Source organism: Oreochromis aureus, linkage group 14 (assembly GCF_013358895.1).
Source record: "Oreochromis aureus strain Israel breed Guangdong linkage group 14, ZZ_aureus, whole genome shotgun sequence".
Lineage (NCBI taxonomy): Eukaryota > Metazoa > Chordata > Actinopteri > Cichliformes > Cichlidae > Oreochromis > Oreochromis aureus.
In genome coordinates this window covers 31,682,732-31,699,861 of record NC_052955.1, presented here as the reverse complement: position 1 = coordinate 31,699,861, position 17,130 = coordinate 31,682,732, and the positions used below count along the sequence as shown (strand labels likewise).

The window sequence follows — 17,130 nt, the reverse complement described above, 5'->3', positions numbered from 1 at the left end:
TTATGTGGGTTATAAAGCAGTGCAATCGGTGCCGAGAGCCTTTAGATGACAACTAGAGAGTCTGTTTATTTGCTGCTCCTTTAACATCATGTTATTAAAGAACACGCCCTCATTGAGTGAGTGATACATGTGAATGCTGCCTGGACTAAAAGCACAACACCGGTTAAAAATAACTTGTAGCACACTTTATGTACTGTATTTGAATTTCGCAAGAAAAGCTCTTTGCAACTTATAAACTCCATCCACTTGTGAAGTGTAGTGTTCTCCACAGTACTGATTAAGTACACTCATCTCTACCTTTGACGTTTGGGTCATCATCCTAAAGGAAATGAACTGATTGAAACGGTGATGGTCGATTAGATGCCCTTGGTTTGTGCATTCATATTCCTGCAGCATGTATAATTTGCAGCAGGTAGATCAAATGTGAATCTCATTGTCTTTCACAGATACAGTGACCTTTCATACTGCGAATGAGGAGCTTCATCACACTTAGCCTGAAAGGGCAGACAGCACTGCAACAAATACAACACACTGTGGATTTACATGTAAAAAAAAAAACCTTCAAAAAACCAAAATGAATGGTTTCATATGAACAAGCTCATAAATTAGTTAGTTAATTAGTATTCAGTTGGCTTTGGTCTGAGCTCTGCATTTGCTACAGGTTTATATAAATCTATATAACACTGCTGTGTGAGGAAGCACGCACAAACAGACCGGGCACCAAACGAATAGCTGATCATTAGACAAACCTGTTGACACGTGTCCTGAACGTCATATTTAATGACAGAATACACCAATCACAAAAAAGGAAGATGTCTGTATTTCCATTGAAGTGTTGCCAGAACTAGGCTCTTGAGTGTTTCTCAGTACTGGCAGATCGCTGTGGCGTTATTGATCTCTGTGGTCAGTGCAGCAGCCGCTTAACAGAACAATCAAGTCACTGGACACACATTAGCATACAGTGAAGAGTGAGCAGCTTCTTTTGGGTTGGGTTTATTTCCTGTCAACTGCTGGTCAGTCTGTTTGCAACTGCTCATGGATTGTTTTGCAAGAGCAACCACCATGGCTCTGTTTCTTTATCTGTAATTTCCTCAGATCACACTGGGAGCCTAATCTGGCTCTTTGGAATTTGAGTGTTTGCATTTCTTAAGTTTCCATTTACATACCCCCCCCTCCTATCTTTTTGAAAAAGAAGATTAGGATTGTGTTTTGTATTCCTCTCTGTAATGATTTGTAGCACTGCTCCCAGTGGGCATTTGATTTGAAGTGTCACTTGATGTTTAAATATTGATGCTGTTTATCAACATGCGCAAAAATTGCATTAATTTAAATTCTGACTGCGTTTGGATGAAAACCTCTGGGTAAACAGAATGAAACCATAATCATTTTGATGCGAAACAGCAATTACTTCAGTGAGGTGACAGTCAGGTGTTCACTTTAGATTTGATATTCAGTTTATTTCATCCATCCATCCATCCATCCATCCATCCATCCATCCATCCATCCATCCATCCATCCATCCATCCATCCATCCATCCATCCATTCTCATTTGCTTATCCAATTCAGGATCACTTATCTCTGCTGCCATAGGGCAAGAGGCAGGGTACACCCTGGACAGGTTTCCAGTCTGTCACAGCACTAACACAGAGGGACTGACAACCATTCGCACTCACATTCACACCTCTGGGCAATTTAGAATCACCAGTTAACCTAACCCCACTAACTGCATGTCATTGGACTGTGGGAGGAAGCCAGAGTACCCAGAGAGAACATGCAAACTCCACACAGAAAGGCCCTGGCCAGATGGTGGATTCAAACCCAGGACCTTGTTGCTGTGAGGCAGCAGTGCTCGCCACATTAGTGATATCTGCAATACTGTCGAAGAAAATCAGCAAATATTGACATTTCCTTGGTGGATGCCAGAACGGATGCTCACAGCAAAAAACAGTCCTGGGTTTGAATCCTGTCAAGGCCTCCTGCTTTAAAACAAAATCATTCTGCCTATTTTGGCACAGGAAACTCTTGGAATAGAGATGATAAGTGTCAGAGCTTCATTTCCCAGTTATGCACATAGTTTTCACCCTCAACAAACATCTGATGTTGGCTTCACCTTACAGAAGTGGGATATCTGAATTGCTTCAGAACAGAAAAAGACACCTCCCCTTCAGGAAAGCGCTTATCTGGTTATTACAGCGGGATGTGGGATGTGGACCGTGAGCTGGACATCTTTAGTATGAATGTGCACATCTGTGGAAAAGTAAAGCAGGGCAGCACTGAGAGCGTCATGCATACTCAGCAGAACCCTGCATTACTACAGTATCTGTGTCACTGGCCATGGTTTGCCATGATGACACATCGTGATGATGTAGGACGGCCAAGTAATGGTGCTAGATTTTTTTTGCCTTCCCTGTGTGGCAGCAGTGACCACCGGGACGGCTGAGGCTCAGCGTTGCAGGTTAATGATTTCCCTTCAGTGAACTGCATGTGGAATAATCCTGTAAAAGAGAAGAATAGCAAAGCGCAACCCCCCCTCAGGTCTTCTCCTCCTCCTCTTCCTCTTTTCCCTGCCTCCCTATTCCATCCCTGGCTCAGTCTGTCTCCCCCGTGTTCTCCGTCCCTCCCTGCATCCTCATTGTGTCTGTAGCATCTGCTGGCGCTCGCCGGTGTCAGAGCGGGGGTGGGGACTCTTCTGACACCGCTGTGTGTGTCTGTGTGCATTATGAAAGGCAAATACAGAGTGTGGGTGTTTGCATGACCATGCGCCTGCAAGCCTCACTGTATTGGTAATGGCTTGAGATGTGATTCTAGGGATAATGCATGCCTAGTGCCCGCTCATTAAGCCCAGAGTGTGTGCAAATGTGGACACAGAGGGAGGAAAGAAAAGCAAAGCAAAAAAAAGGGGTGAAAAAAAAGCAGTTTGCTTCTCCTGCTTGTCTGCCACACCCGGCCTTCTTGCTTCCTCCTCCTACCTTCATTCCTGTCTTTTTTCTCTCTGTCTATCTCTCTCTCTCTCTCTCTCTCTCTCTCTCTCTCTCACACACACACACACACTCCTCCTCCTCTGCTCTTCGAGTCTATCTGCTGGTGTTTCCATGAGAACAGAGAGCGCTGGGTATGGGGAAGCGAAGGGAAGGGAAGGGGGGGTGGGCTGGCGGATCGGTGGTGTGGGGTGACGTGTCCTAAAAGCAAAGAGTGTGTGTGTGTGTGTGTGTGCGTGTGTGTGTGTGCGTGCATTTGAACGATCATCACTGCTCTCTTTCACACGTCTATCCTGGCCAAGAGCTGCTCCCCGGCTGTGCCAGAAAACATGCTTTTGGCATTGCTGTGGTAATTTGGAAACAGGGCTCCCGGGCTTATAATGCTGATCTGAGATCCAGAGTCTGTAACACTCTGAGTCTGAGAGGGATTCTGAGCAATCAGAGGAGGCAACTTCCATTTGGGAGCCACTTAACAAAAAGAAAAAGAAGAAGAAGAAGAAGGAAAAAACTCCTTAAATGTTATAGAAAGGGGAGGGAATAAACTAGTGAGGCTATGTGGGTGTTGAGGACAAAAAAAGAGAGACAATGAAGCAGCTGAAAGAAAGATGTATCAATAGACCAAACTGAGTGGAGGTATCCAGTCAGTTATTAAGGAAGAGGCTTTTTTAGGGTGGGGCCGCAGCTTTTGCTGGAGCCAGGCTGTAAGGGAACAAGACGGAGGAGGAGGAGGAGGAGGTGGGTGAGAAGATGTAGAAGAGAGGAGTGCCGATCTAAAAGAGGTGGGGGGGTTCATCACTATGAGTGAGAAGAGGAGGAGGAGGCGGAAGAAGAAGAAGGAAAGGAGGAGGGGAATGGTGTGAAGGAGGGGGAGAGAGAGCGAGAGGGATGGATGGAGCGAGGGAGGGAGGGAGGCAGAAGGGAGGGGTTTAAAGGGTGGGCTCGCAGTCATTGTCAGGCAGCGAGTAAGAAAGAGTGAGAGAGTCGCACCCCGGCAGACTGACGGGAGAGCGCGTGTGTGCAAACTGGGATGAGTAAATGTACTGGGCGGCTTAGCTGTTGATACAGCCTGAGAGAGAAAAGAGAGAGAGAGAGTGAGCGAGAGAGTGTGTGTGCGCGCGAAAGCGAGCGAGAGCAAGAGAGAGGGAGAGGGAGAGGGTGAGAGAGAAGTGAAAGGGAGAAAAAAGGGAAGAAAAGAAGCAGAGAAGAAAAAGGGAGGATACTACAACTATGCTGTGCTGCATAAGAAGAACCAAACCGGTAAACTGCTCTGATTTGCTTTATCAATATTTTTCAGCTTCACCTCAGCTCTGAACTTTGTGACTGTTGGGTTTGGTTTTTAGTTTCTTTTTTTTTTTCTCAATTTTGTGAGATTAGGAGGCACGAGGTGGGATTAGCCAAAATGTTGGTGTAATTTTCTGTGACTTGAGGCCTGACTTGTCTTTATAGAAATCTATCCACGGAGCACAGACACGCCTAGTTAATGTGATTATCCTGCATGAATGGATGTTGCCACAATGCCTCTCAGACCTCACACCGTACTTGTAGAAAGGCAGCAAGAATGTAATGTGATCCTGGGCCGCCGGCATTCCCTCTTATTGATTAAGTGCTTGAAAAAAGTGAACTATTACTGAATGGCACTTGATAGATTATGTATTGTCTTCAATATAACAGCAGAAATACTCTGATTTATCCACTACACCCAATCTCATCCACCGGCGAGTGATGCTTTAGATAAATGAGTTTTCTCTTAACTGACGCCTTAAACAGGGGCAGGGGAGAGGTCTTGGTATCTTCTGTATTTCTCTTATGTTGAGCAGAAGAAGTGGGTGACACAGGAAAGTGCATCATTTCCACAGTGTGAAGGGGGGAAAAAAAGGGTGGGGTACGGACTGAGTGAGCAGCTCCATCATGTCAGTGGCCTCGAGGGGGGAATACAATGGGAATAAATGAGCATAAATGGATTATCATAGCCCTCCAGCTTTTTGAGTGGTTGCTGTCAGTGGAGGATTCTATGGAGTGAGCACTCTTTTAAAAGGGGGTGAAAGGGTGGTGCTGGGTACCCCTGGCCAGTCTCGCCCCGGCAGTGAATATGAAATGAAATAAAGGTGTTGCACGGAGGTAGCATTTCAGCAGCTGTCGCGGTGGTTCTGCATGTGATCGGGGGCGATGCTCCTACTGCTATCTCAGAACTGATTAGGGTTTTTATCAGAGCCATAACACGCTGGATTCCAATGGCACTTTGATTGCTTCTTAAATGTCAGCCCGGATGAGTCATATTAGCTCTGGCAGAGAGAGAAAAGGAGGAAAGAAAGGCTTGCCAGTTGAACTCCATGCAGGTGGAGCAGGACGCAGAGAGAGAAAGAGGGAGAAACAGAAGCAGGGTGGTGCACATGGAGCTAGATGGAGGAGGGGGAAAAAGGGAGGACAGAGAGGGGGAGAAGGCGCTGATACAGAGGTGAAACAGGGATTGGGACAGGGAGTGGAGGCTGTGAGGTATGGGGCATGGGCGAGGGGGTGGGGGGGTGGAGGTAGGGAGAGGCATGAATGCAACAAAGCAGAAAGGTGAAGATGGAATGAAACTGGATGGCTGGCTACAACTGGCAGATATGTGGTGGAACGTGGTGGTGGTGGTGGTGATGGCTGGAGTAGGTGAGCAGGCGCGAAGGTGAGAAAGAGAGAAGCACGAGGAAACGTTGAAGCCGGCACGCTGCACACTGCAGCCATGTGGGTGAGGCACTAGCTTTTTTTTTTCCTACGGCAGGCTGTCGCCGCCTCAAGCGTGCACCACAGGGGAGGGTAAAAAAAGAAAAAAACGTCCTCCCAGCCTACAAGCACTTATCTTCGTGCTCCTGCATTTGAGCATAAATGAATCCGGACAGACTGCGCGGTCTTCACGGATGGATGAGCAAAAAGCATGATTTTCTGCTCTGGAGTATGGCAGCGTTGCTGTGGGGTCCCGCCATTGTGGAGTGTTAAGTGCTGTTGCAACATCTCCACTATATGGGAGTGGCTACTGGCACCTAGTTTAAGTCCCATCTGCCTCCCTTGCTTTTTATGCAGCTTTACAACAATATTCAGCTCTCACCTCAACATCTTGAATCCAGGTCCAGGTTGTGCTTATAAGCAGAAATTAAGCAAAATCAAATCCCGCCCAAATGAGCTCTTCCTCAAACACTCAACTCTCCATCTCTACTTCTTATCACACGTCACCACTAACACAACCACCACCGTGCCCAACCCTTGCCCTTTCCCTCAGGCATCACCTCCTTTTCCTCTCTCCTCTACCTCTGTCTCTTATCTGGTTACCTATGGATACGGTGCTCACTCATTTGCAGTGTGTGACTGGCTGCTCTCTTGCCCAGGTCACTCTTGAAAACAAGGTTTTCAGTCTCAAATGAGACTTTCCTCTGCTTTAGGCTGTAATAAAGAAAGAAAGAAAAAAACATATATATCTCCAGCCCCCGATGAGATCAGTGGCGATTGCAGAGCCTTTTGTTCAGCCAGAGAGCTGATGTAAGTGAATTAAAGGCTGCTCCAGAGGATGTAATGAGGCCGGCATATGGCCGCTTATTAGTTGCTGTGGAGCATCTTTTCCCGGGCCATCGTAAAAGAAACAGTGCATCCTTTACCGCTGCTCATCAATTCAACGTCAAAGGAAGAGGAAAAAAGCGCGTGAGGAGGGAGAGAGAGCGAGAGATGGCGAGCGGGGGCTGTGGCAGTCACCACCTGAGCCCCCCTCTCCTCATCTGCAGGAGATAGCCGGCTAAAAGGGTGTGGTGCTCCGCTGTGCCTATGTGTGTGTATGTGTGTGTGTGAGAGAGGGAGAATGAGTGGGTAGCAGTTTGCTCATGGAGAGTGAAAGACGACAGGGAGAGAAAGAGGGAGATATTCAGCAGTTCCAGACAGCAGTTCAGTCTTTGCTGTCTGGATGGCTCCTGCAGGAAAGCAGACACGGCCACAGAAATCCCACCGAAGACAAGATAGAGGTGCCATTGCAGAGAGAAACGTGTGCCACCAGCAAGGGTGGCTGACAGTCTCTCCACCTGCTCGGTGGAGCTGTGGTAATATGACAACTGCTCGGTGGAGTTTTTCCATTTTATTTCAACCAGTGCCAGTGCGCTATACAGTCTGTTTTATGACTTCTAATAAGCTGGTTTTATTACATACAAGCCTCCCGTATTAAAGTGCAGCTGCACCTGTTGGCTTGGTGATAATAAAAAAAACCGGGGTGTCTGCAAAGCAAGCATCTCCATTATGCATGCAAATATTACCTTTAATATTTCTCTCCTCTCTCGCTTGAGGCATTCAAGGCTGGGCGAAGTGGAGAGGCAAAAATCTCAGGACTTGAATGGATTGCAATAGTAATAGTAATAATATTAATAAGTAAGAAAAAACCCAACATCATTAGACAGCATGCACGAATGCATTAGTGTGAGTTGCGGTCCGATGGCACTAACCTCGCTGCTTCCACTGTTTCTTCCCCTCCCCCCCGCCTCCTGAAACAAGTCCCTAATGGCACTCTAAATGAGGCAGTGGGAAGGTGGTGGATTGTTACTTGTGTCACCATTGGGGGGATGGTGCGTGTGTGAGTGTGTGGTTATGGATAAAGCCATTGACTCTGGGGTGTGGTTCTTACAACAGCCGGTGCCCACCCAAGGACAGAGGCGGACAGGGAGAGAGGCTCAGACTGCAGCTGTAATAGACACATCCAGCCAGTCAGATAATGCACTGAGCGCATTTCACCATGTCCATTTATTATCTTTGCAGACAAATCCGACAGAGAGGGTTTGTGTGTGTGTGTGTCCTGTGGTGAATGGCACTCTTGCATTTTGATAACCCGTGAACTAGATTCTCTCGTCACAGGTCAGCTGCTTTTATAGCACAGTGTCAGTTTATCCTGGAGCAAGCCTTTTTAATGTTGCTACATCACACTACAGCTAATATAATTGCACAAAGATTGCATAATTGCTGGCTTTACAATCTTGCAAGAATAGCACTATTATGTTGCAAACATTCCACATTTTCTTGGAGATTAAAAGCAGTTTTTCAGCGGTTAAAGTAGTGTATCTATGGCAACCAGAACGACTGTGTGCAAATAGGAAGCACTGCAGGCTAATTGTAATAAGCCATTTGACTAACTCATAATGCAAATATGTTGTCTCACTGCAAATTAATCAAGGAAGAGTTTAAACAGCCACAGAGTCTTGCCTTATTTATGAATGGAGATGTGCACCACATAGACGCCGGGTGCAAAAGCGCCTGCAGGAGGGTACGTGACCGGGGTTCAATTACCGGTCAGAGGCTTCAAGGTGCAGCTCTTAAATGATGTTAAATGATGCTTCTGTTTGGGATTTAAATACAGTGCAGGCAAATGTCAGCCGTGCTGGGTCAAGTGATTTTTGGTTTTGCATCTCAGAAGTGAATCCATGAAGAAGAAGGAAAATCACAGCACAGCAGTTTTTTTGTTTAATTTTGTGAAGGGTGATGCACACACAAGTATCAATAATTCAGGTGATGACGCTCCAGCTGTGGTCAAACTGTGATGGTGATGCGTCTTCCTGTCTTCGTACCACCAGATGAGATCATCTGGTGCTCCTCTGGTATTTTATCACATTTCCCCAACCTCTAACGTAAATGACATCGCTCTTCTGTGCCAATAATGATGTCATACCCCATATTCCCAAACACCCTTCATCCATCGCTTTCTCTTTCGCCGTCTGACTCACTGAACCCAGCCAGTAAGTAATTCTATTAAGAGTTAAGTGCTCGGGTCAAATTTTTGGCAATTGTAAGCACCTATGAGATCAGACACAATAAAAGCCCAATAAGTCAGTGGAGACGTGCATATAATTAAGAGCAGAGGGTGTGGTGGTGGTGGTGGTGGTGCTTTGTCTTCCTCTGTGCTCTCTGTTCTGCTGAAGTTTATTTCCACACCCAATGGCAAGAAGCTTGTTTAGCTCCAGTTCAGATTTTAAATGTGAATCACTATATTTAAGTGTGTATTTAATTATCTGTCTTATAATATCACTCTGCAAAAAATTACTCAGGAAGACTGTTTATATTAAGAATTGCAGGGTGGCTCGGGAGCAGAATTTACACCCCGAACCTGGGGGAATAAAGGCGGAGGAGGTGGATATACCAATACAGCTGCACCTTGCCCTCACTGCGCCAATATTGCACTGACACACTGACCCTGAGGAAGACGTGTTGATTTAGGGCCTCGGGGTCTTAAATCACTCCACACAGATGTGATCCCTCACACAGGCTGTCCAAGTCAAAGCTCAGATCCTACATAATGACACACTGGGAGAGCATACATAGGGGGTGGATGCAGAGGCACGAAAGCTCTTTCCACCCAGATTCATTGGCCTTAAACAAGACGTTGCTGGATCTCGGTGACACAGACATTAATGTAAGCACATACATTTTACCCCTTTGCCCCCTACCGCCACACCCTGCCGCTGCTACCGTTGCTTCATCGCATCCCTGGCTTTTCCATGCTGATTACTCCTCCTGATTTACGAGTTCCTATTGGCCCGCTCCCCCCGAGGGGTCAGGCGCACTGCCAATCAGGGTGACATATAGTCTTTCATAGCACCGAACAGCAGACAGGCCCTGTGATGAGTTAGCACTCTGGTTGTCAAGGTAACCTTTGATGGTTGGGAGGGGTATGGCAGTGAATGGTGAGGAGATTGTAGCAGGCAGCTCGTTCCCTAGCAGCCAGACACGGAGCTGCTATATACTGTACCCAGAGAATAAAGATTGGCTCCGATTTTGAGCACTGCTCATAATTTTGAGGATATCATTAGCAAAGACAGCAGGGAACATTAATGGATGCCACGGAGAGCGTCTACATTTAAGTTTAATTATTCACTAAATCTATTTTCAGGGTTATTATCAGGAGGACAATATCAGCCTCACGCCTGGATTGAATAACTGCAATAAATGCCCGGAGACACTTGTCACAACCTAAACTCCCAGCGCCTTGGATTTATTATGTGGAGACAATAAATCTCCTCACTGTGGCACATGAAATGATAAAATGCTGTAGAGTCAAGCTAAGCCTTGATACCTGGAAGGACCAAAATAAATAAATAAAAAAATAGATTGTGCTGTTTTCTCACTTTGTTTTTCATTTGGTATAACTGATGCTGCACAGCCTGCATGCTGCTTGACGGTTTGTGTTCTTTTGCTTCATTACACTTATTCACGTTCATTTGAGGCTTTCGATTGGCTCCTGCGAGAGAATATTTTACCTTGATTTGTTTGCTTATTCATTTGGAATGTACTGATTCATTTTGTGTTGCCACTTTCAGTGCTCATCATTCATTCCTTTATTTGATTTGATTTCTTTTCATTAGATTTATATGACTCATAGCACAACCCACTATTTGATGGACAGCTTTGGATCCAGTAACCGAAGGTAATATCAAGGAAAGACTTTCAATATTACCCTGTCTCCTGTCCTACTAACTCTGCTCCTCATCTCATCCCGCACTTTTATTCTAAACATTTCCTGAATCTTTAACCTTTTCCCAGCCTATGATTGTCATGTAATGGCTAGAAATATATATATTTATTAAGCTTTTCCATTTCACGATATACACTTTTTTCTTTTCTTGACTTCTGACCTTTAAGTTTGACTATTTTTTACATACTTTAGCAAACAGAAATAAAGCATGCCTTCTCGTGATCAAGCAGCATACAAACAAAAAGAGGGATAGACACACACACACACACACACAAACACAGCAACAACTGACACTAGCAAAATAAAGACATTCAGCGCAACCTTTTCAACTCTTGCAGTAAATGTTAACCTGGTATGTTGTCTATCGCCTGCCAGGTGGAGAAGAATGAGGAGGCGGACCAGAAGATTGAGCAGGATGGCACCACCAACAAACCCGAGGACAAGGCCCACAAGGCTGCCACCAAAATACAGGCCAGCTTCCGTGGACATATAACTCGGAAAAAGATGAAAGACGGAGAGGAGGAGAAAGAGGGTGACAGTCCTGCTGCTGCAGAGGAGGCAACAGAGGGAGGAGAGGAGGCAAAGAAAGCGGAGGGAGAGGAGGCACCTGCTAAGCAGGATGAAGCCGCAGGAGAAGAGGCTAAGAAGGAGGAAGAGGAGACAAACCAAGCCAAAAGCCCAGTGGCAGACAAGCCAGCTAACTCTCCAGCAGCTGCTGCCACAGCGACGTCTCCCGTAGCGGCCGCCCCGGCTGCTGCGTCTCCCACGGCTGTCGCGGCGCCCTCTGAACCCAAGAAAGAGGAGCCAAAAGCGGAGGAGAAAGATGAGGAGAAGCCCAAAGAGGTGGAGGCCCCAGCCAAGAGTCCCACAGCTGAAGAGAAGGAGGAGGAGAAGAGCGAAGAGAAAAAGGAGGAGGCCAGACAAGCCGACGTGCCTGCTGCTGTCAGTCCGACAGCTGAGAAGGAGGAGCCTAACCAAACAAAAGGTAAACGAGGTATGCAGAATAGATGAGAGCTCCATGTGGTCAGGAAGAAAGGTTTACGAGCACATTCTCACTTATGCACATGTTCTTGAGGGCAGTGAGTTCAGGGCTAAAAATAGTTTCAGCCACTTCCACCAATCAAAAAGCAATTACTTACTGTAAATATAAAATCGAGAAGAATAGGTAAGCTTTTACACAGTCTGCTTGGCAGGCTCCACAGGACATAGCTGCTTGGTGTGTCTTTGGGATTTAGAGATGTTTGGCAGTGCTCCACCATTCACTGGTTAACACAGAGACACGGCTCAATATAAGATTAGACAGTCTTGTAGCTCAGCCTCTGCAAGATGGAAACTCCATACTGATTAGACAGAGGCCGGCATAGAAATGTAGCCCTGAAAATGATAAGCACGGGTCAAGAGTGTGGTACACAGTGATATTGTTATACTGGGAATGATCAAAGCTATTGATAAAAACCAATGTGTTGTTTGCATAATGTAAAAGCAGCATGAATTATAAATCATTGAGGTTAATAAAGCTCTCAGATGCCTTCACATGAGGTGTGATATATTAACCTGACTGCTACCATACTCTTCATGAAAAATGATTGTAATGGATGACCCAATTAAACTTTTTTTTTTTTAAGTACATCACGTTAAAAAAAAAAAAAAAAAAAAAAAGTCTCTGTCTGAACTTCCAGCACTGTCATGTGATGTCCAATTACAGCAGAAATGTGGACCAGAGAAGAAACTGGAGATAAAATGATATTATTCCACTGATACAACACTGTCATAAGATACACTTGACATGAACTCATATTTCTGGTCCAAGGACTCTCAGACTGGGTCAGACAGGTAGTTAATGGAGCATGCTCAGTCTGGAGCTGGTGGGGGTGTGAGGTGGGAAACACACACACACATGCATACACCAACTGGAGAACTACACAGAAAGTAGGTCACCTAGGCAGCACTGTCTCCCTGTTGTCATAGTTACCACCTCGATGGGATAGCTGGCCTGCATGGAGCAGTGCGGGTAGAACAGGTGCTCTGATTTAAATGAATGATTAATGATCCCTACTGGTCACGATCCGCACTGGGGAAGTCTGCCATAAACAAACACTACTTGACAAAGATCTGCTTATTAAGAATTCACTGCTGTCTACAATCTGCTTAACTTACCAAAGTGACTCAGAGACCAAAATGAATATTTATGACCAAATCGCTCGGTTAAGGTTTGTTGCACACAGAAAAGAGTCACATCCACAAGGATGCTGGGTACTCTATGAGGTGGTCTCTGTGACACAAATTCTTCCCAAAGTCCTGCACTTATAGAGCACTTCTCTTAAATTAAAAGGTGGCAACAAATTCATTAATAAATGAAAAAGAAATGGTCGATTGATTTGGAAAACTACACTTTAAAAGACTTTAAAAAGAGGAGGGAGGAAAAATAAAAATAATAGTTAAAAACATAAAAAAAACCCACTAGAACTTAACTTGAAAAAGTAATGTAAAGTGTAGAGTAGTAGAAACAGATTCTCACTATAAACAAGCCATCAGTGATGTTGGACTGTCCAGATGTAGTGACTCAGAGGCGATATAGAAAGATGAGTTCTTTATTTGATAAAGCTGATTCTGTTCATCTGAACGTAGCGTTTTCAGTGGGAGAAATGTTTCGTCCCTCATCCAAGTGACTTCTTCAGTCTCCAGACTGAGTCAGATGTATTTTAGTTTTTGTTTTGGCACAGCGAGCAGCAGTGAGCAGGGAGATTTCAGGGTGCTACAGAGTGAAAACCCTAGAGTGACATAAGGTTTTTATATGTATCTAGTGAAACAGCCATTTGTGAATTGTAACTACTTTTTGGGAAACAGAGCATTGAAGCTGTTAAAAACAGATTATAGACTATATTAGATAATAAACACATACACAAGCTGCAACGTACCTTTAATGAAATACATATGCAGATGAAGACTTAGAATCAGTTGTAACAGCCATATGTTGGCCAGATATGTGGTTCTCAAGAGCTCATTATAACGCTAAGAGTTGGGTGTCATCTGCATAGCAGTGAAATTAATACCATGCTTATGTATATTGGCACTTTATAGAAACATCTGAAGCATGAAAAGTAAAATTTTATTGCCTTGATTATTGATATCTTGTACTTTTATTAGCTTCTTTTTTCAGATATGAATGTCTTTACATTAATCAGATTTATCTGATTTTACCAATTTTTACATCTGAATGAACGTCCTGGTCGATTATGAGACCACAGTCTAACCAGATCAGACCTATTAATGTTTGTCCAGCACTTTCAAAATGACACAAATCTGAAAGCAGGCTGTCATATTAAGACAGACTTGTACATCTTTAGAAGTCCTGTCTCACATCTTTGTGAATGGCTTGTGTTAGTAGAGCGTGCCCTAAACTACATTAACGTGCGTATAATAGCATTTTATCTCATCAACTCTGATTGTAAATCCAAAAAAGATTAAAAAGGATGCCTTTTCCAGTTCAGTAGAGATTTCAATCTGTCTTTGAGCTTTTGTGCGAGGGGTGGCGGTAGCTCTCTCTGATCTCAGATTTTAGTCGTAGTGACAATGATGGAGAAAAGCAACCATTCAAAAGTGTGGTTACACTTCACTTGAGTCAATGGTCACAAATGCAACAAGTCTTTTGCTGCGTGGCTGTTTTTGTAACTCTCCTGCATATGTTTGAATGAAGCTATGAGAACTATTAATGTAAAACATACCTCTGTGCGAATGACAGAATTGTATCAATTTAAAGCCTGCGATGTTACCAGTCTCATGTCTGAAAAGAGCTTTGCACTTCATATTTTTTTCTGCCATGGTCTCATTAGTCTTATTTACTAAAGACTAAGAGGTCAGTGGGTAGAAATGATGAAACACTTATAAATGTTTGTTTCCCTGTCTGCAATCTTCATACGCAAACCCAACAGCAAAGCTAAACTGTCACTTCAGCCGGTAACTGGTGTATGAAAGTGAGCTCGCGCTGATGTCAGACACAAGAAATGACGGGCTTTGGCTCTGTAAATTGGGTGAAATTGGATTTGCATCGCACAGTTCAGTGGCTGTAGTGAAGGACATTCTCAAATCTGTCACAGTGGCTAACAAGCTAATTATCTCTTACCTGGAAGATCTGCCATGAGTCATGCTGTCTTGAGTCGCACACACATTCGCGCATGAGTGCATGCGCTACCGCAGACACCGTTGCCCCACTTCTCTCTTTCCCTCCCTCCCTCGCCCTCCCACACACAAACACACGCACACACCAGGAGACATGCACCCTGGTCTCCATTGCAATGATGTCATTCCTTGATGTCTCCTCCTTCTAATAAAAGAATATGATCTCATCGGTGTGTGACATCACCCCGATGAGATCACTCGGATAACGAATTTGGGCAGGAACAACAAAGACCCCAAAATCAGTCTAGCTCCTGCATAGTGCAAGAAGGTCTTGTTTAAGTATAAATAAAAATGTCTTTGCTTTTCTGGAGCTAAAAAGCGCACCAGCTACAGGATTATTAAAGAAGGATATTTTGATTTAATGAGGAAAAACATAAAGTACCTGAGCAAGAATCCCCATTAGCATTTGCTTTGTGATGTATCACGGATTGCTATTCAGCAGTGTGCACCTCTTAGCAAGTTATCGTTGCCTGCTATCATAGTGCAGTGCACTCTGGGCATCACACTGTATCAGATGTGACAGGCCAAGATGCTCCTGTTAGCTTTGTGATCCCAGTTCAAATGCTTCATGGGTCCATTAGGAGCAAGCTCTTCTTTTATTATTTACACAGTCAGTGCGGGCTTCAGACATGCTCTCAGTTTAAGTGGAGCTGACACATTGTGAACAACACAGAATTACACAGTTCCATGTGCAAATTTTTTTTTTGAGAGTGAAGATATGAATATTTTGAGGATTTCCGAATGTTACATGACTGTTTTTTTTTTCATATAGAGCGTGAAATATTTAAAACATCAAAAGTTACTGCTCATAAGTGAAATCTTTGAAGCTCTGTATCTCAGACGCCCCAGACAGAGCTTTATTACTCTTCTCGCAATGTAAAACCACCTCTCCACCTCTCCTCTCCTCTTCTCTCTTTTCTCCATCCTCCTTTCATCTATCCCGCCCCAAACCCCTTCTCTCTACCCTTACACCCTCTACCCCCACCACTTCTTCCATTAAGATGCTGCAGAGGAGTCTAAAGGAGAGGAGGCCACCCCGGCAGATGCAGAGGCGGAGGCCACCGAGTCCAAGGATGCTTAAGGCTAAAGTCTAACTTAATGAAAGCAGAATTAAAAGTATGAAGAATACCACAAAAACGAAAAATCTAAAAAGGTTGCTCTTTGCCTTCTCAATGTGAAGGCAGTCCGTTTCTATTTGTTTGTCATTTTTTGTGTGGCAATGATTTTCTCATGTTGGGGGAGTTTCCAGCGTGAAGTTTTTTGGCTCAAGCTAACACTGTACTATGCGCAAGTGATGACGATGCTGACGACGACGGTGATGATGATGTTGATGTTGCTGATGTTTATGAAAAGCGATTGTTACCGGGATGGTGATGATGTCGAGGTGGATGATTTCATTTGGTACATCTTCACTATTTGATGTAAAACCGGGGGCGGAATGAACGCTCCCAACTGGATATTTACACATTTAAAATTTCAAAAAAAGAATGCATTGCCAATGCGCCGTACTGTATTTGCATTGTAATGCACTTTCTTTCTTTAGACACATTTTGCAAATGAAATCCGTATTGCAAATGCACGCACAAAAAGACAACCAGGTTTATAAATGCAACTCATGTTTTCAACACGATCCAAGTGTACTGAGAACACAACAAAGAGGTAATGTACTGACACACTGAATGGATAATAGAATGTATGATTAAATGTGTGACATTTCCAGTTGGGGCAGCTTTATCCTGAATCCCAAAACAATATTTACTCAACTTTCTCTATTCTGCTTGAGTCATTCAAGCTTGGTTTACACCCCTTTTACAAACTCTGTTTACTCACAGTTACAGTAAATAAAGGACCTGTTACCATTTAAATAATGTGATCATATAATAAAACTCTAGAAATCAACTATATTATTGATGTAACTGGCTCTTACATATTACAATTTGTGCTCTGCCAACCAAACGTGAGACCATAGCATGAACCATTGAACCAGATGCATGATGGGAACTCTCCCTCTGAGAGGAACTTTTTCGCAGTCACAGAAAACTTAAGAGGTGTGGCGGCTTCTTTTTTGATGTCTTTGGTGTTGTTATGACAGTTTATATGAATTGGAAAAATACTCTTGCACTGATGTTACAAAAAAAAAAGGTTAAGAGAAAAATCAAACAAATGAGCAAACAACAACAACGAAAAAATTTCCTATGTTCCAGTGAGTGCAATGTCCAGTTTCAATCTTATCAAGGAGTTCAAACTTGTGAGAAAAAAAATATGAAAAAAATAAAAAATGGTTTCAATGTCTGTTTTCAAAATAAAGCAAATGTGCCAATTACCATCATAAGCTGTGGAGTTTGTTTAAAGCCTGATAGAAACATATTGTCGCTTCGAAATACCCGGCAGTTTCCAATACTCATGCTTATTTTCCACTGAATCCATCACGAAACCACACATAAGTTGTGGTTTTCTTATAAGGTTTACTGGTATACTCTTGCCCTATGATAGTTGGGATA

The 17,130-nt window shown here is 44.0% G+C and overlaps 1 protein-coding gene across 1 annotated transcript; it reads left to right on the top strand.

Moving 5' to 3' along the window:
* The first annotated feature begins 3,945 nt into the window (after nt 1-3,945).
* Nucleotides 3,946-16,952, top strand: gap43 (growth associated protein 43). Its single transcript, XM_031750863.2, has 3 exons — nt 3,946-4,236; nt 10,826-11,435; nt 15,631-16,952. Exons 1-3 carry the CDS (start codon nt 4,207-4,209, stop codon nt 15,708-15,710), a joined length of 720 nt encoding a protein of 239 aa, XP_031606723.1. The 5' UTR covers nt 3,946-4,206; the 3' UTR covers nt 15,711-16,952.
* The last annotated feature ends 178 nt before the right edge of the window (nt 16,953-17,130 follow it).

Coding starts and splice junctions, on each gene's coding strand:
- gap43 (XM_031750863.2), top strand. CDS start 4,207: ATGCTGTGCTGCATAAGAAGAACCAAACCG. Junction 4,237..10,825: donor GCATAAGAAGAACCAAACCG/GTAAACTGCTCT, acceptor ATCGCCTGCCAG/GTGGAGAAGAATGAGGAGGC. Junction 11,436..15,630: donor GGAGCCTAACCAAACAAAAG/GTAAACGAGGTA, acceptor TCTTCCATTAAG/ATGCTGCAGAGGAGTCTAAA.